Consider the following 2,439-nt stretch of genomic DNA (forward strand, 5'->3'; position numbering starts at 1 on the left):
CATGTGGATTAGATCTTAATAGAGAAGTATTGAGCAGAAGCTCGGGGAACAGTTGTGAAACTCCCACATGTCTAAGCCGGTACAAGACACTCTATAAATGTAGTAGAAATTACAGGATTACTCGATACATAAAAAATGCATCTTATCTGCCAGAATCTGCTTACAGTTCCAATAATGCATTCATCTTGTCACTTCCTAATTCTAATATTATAAGACTAAGGAAATGTAATCTCAAATGGACGAGACAGAAGAAGCTCATGTGAGAGGGCTTACTTAGATAAATACTAAACTTATTTTTTGCTTGTTTAGTAAGATGACGCTTTTACTTATTTTCTTTTACGTTGACCTTTTTGCATTCTCATTTTGATATACTTCATTATTTTGGTGTCATAAAATATGTAAATAACTTAAAAAAGATAATGTAGCATACCTAATAAAAGCATAAAGGGGTTTGGTAGCTTGTGGCTTTATTGTAAAATAGGAAACAAAAATAATGGGTCTGATATATTCATCAACCGTCCACACGATGTCCAGCGCTCGCTCACGTCTTCTTAAAATAATTGATGTATTGCTCTAATAGTATAAAAGGCATAAAAATTAAAAAGGCAGAAAAGAAATATCCCAGGCAACATGTTTCAGACCTACATAGTCCTTTTGTCAAGCCTGCGACATGTTGCCTTAGAGCACAGCGGATATTTCTTTTCTGCCTTTTTATTTTTTGTGATGTTGTGTCCAACCCTTTTTTGTGCCTTTTATACTATTGGATGAATATCGCAATTCTTTTAAGGAGATGTGAGCGCTGGCTATTGTTGTGACTGTTGCTATCACTGGAGTATTTTGCTGTGCACCCGGACAGGTGAGCTGATTGTACAGCAATATTGTTAAGTTTATTTTTACATTTTTACATTTTTCCAGCCTTTATTCATGACGATTTTCATGATAACTATATTGCACTATTGCTAACTTTTCTTTTTTTTTTTTATAGACCAGACATGCAAATAATGTTACATCAGTTATTCTTCTGGGCTTTTTAACTCTTCATAATTTCAGAATCCCGTTCTTCTTACTCTTGGTTTTCATTTACTGTGCAACCATTTCAGGGAATTTTCTAATCATTGCTCTATTTCTTCTGAGTAAAACCCTCCGGTCCCCCATGTACTTCTTCATTGCTCAGCTCTCATTGTGTGACATCCTGCTGACTACAGACATCGTGCCCACCCTTCTTCTCACCGTACTGTATGGGGAAAGCTCTGTGTCTCTCATCCGATGTATCCTCCAGCTTTCTTTGTTTATTATGTCAGAGACTTCGGAATGTCTTCTTCTGTCAGTGATGTCCTATGACCGATATCTGGCCATCTGTAACCCCCTCCGTTATAGCGCCATCATGAATCACACGTTTTGTGTGTTGTCTGTCAGTATAGTTTGGTTCATTGTTTTTATTATAGCATTGCTTGATGTAATCCCCATGTGTTATCTGTATTACTGTGGACCCCACGTTATTGACCATTTCTACTGTGATTTAGACCCTATTTTGCAGCTCTCCTGCATGGATACATCCATAATCCATATACAGATTCTTATCATTGGTGTCTTAAATGGATTTTGCCCTTTTATAGTAATTGTTATATCCTATGTGTGCATTGTCATCACCATTATTAAGATCCCATCCACCACCGGTAGACATAAAGCCTTCTCCACCTGCAGCTCCCACCTCATTGTGGTTTCCATGCTTTACGGGACACTAATATCTGTTTACATATTTCCAAAAAGAGGACAATCCCTGACCCTGAGCAAGGTCTTATCTCTAGTTTATACTGTGCTGACCCCACTGCTCAATCCCATTATTTATACTCTAAGGAACAAGGACTTTAAAGAAGCCCTTCATAAGCTAAATCTTGTCTAGTATAGAAGATTGAGGAAGGGATTTGCAAGTACTATATGTAAAGCTGAAATCTCATCGTCCACTGAAATAAATGTTCAGTTTTTACAAATTTTAAGATGCCATACCAATCTATTATATAATTGTCTAATTCTGTCTGTCTGTAACGGAAATCCCACATCGCTGATTGGTCACGGCCGGCCGGCCGTGACCAATCAGCAACAGGTGCAGTCTGGCTGCGAATTGGAGTGGCATTCAAACGACACATGCCACTGCTACCATCAGTAGATCTGCGGCGCTAGCCGCTAATCTCCCGATGGTTGCCACGGGTCATCTCCTGCCGCACAGAGGTCAGCCGCGACACAGCCGGGAGATGACCAGCAAAGCACTCAATGTGCAGATGGTACCCAGGTCCGAAGGATAGGAGACTCCTCCAAGCCCTGGGTATCATAAACCTGTAAAAAATAGAATTAAAATAAAAAATAGTGATATACTCACCTTTCGACAGCCCCGGACTCTTTCCCTCCTCTAACCACGCGCCCGGCATCTTCTGGTCCCAG

At 39.6% G+C, this 2,439-nt stretch overlaps 1 protein-coding gene across 1 annotated transcript; it reads left to right on the plus strand.

The window, feature by feature from the left end:
* The first annotated feature begins 1,153 nt into the window (after positions 1 to 1,153).
* Positions 1,154 to 1,903, plus strand: LOC141050108 (olfactory receptor 5V1-like). Its single transcript, XM_073546941.1, has one exon. The coding sequence runs from the start codon at positions 1,154 to 1,156 to the stop codon at positions 1,901 to 1,903; it is 750 nt and encodes a 249-aa protein (XP_073403042.1).
* Positions 1,904 to 2,439: the final 536 nt, after the last annotated feature.

This window comes from Dendrobates tinctorius, unplaced genomic scaffold (genome assembly GCF_039654945.1).
Source record: "Dendrobates tinctorius isolate UK_male_01 unplaced genomic scaffold, ASM3965494v1 ptg000151l, whole genome shotgun sequence".
Taxonomy (NCBI): domain Eukaryota; kingdom Metazoa; phylum Chordata; class Amphibia; order Anura; family Dendrobatidae; genus Dendrobates; species Dendrobates tinctorius.

Bases quoted from the DNA above. Each gene is read 5' to 3' on its own strand.
- LOC141050108 (XM_073546941.1), top strand. From the start codon at position 1,154: ATGTACTTCTTCATTGCTCAGCTCTCATTGTGTGACATCCTGCTGACT.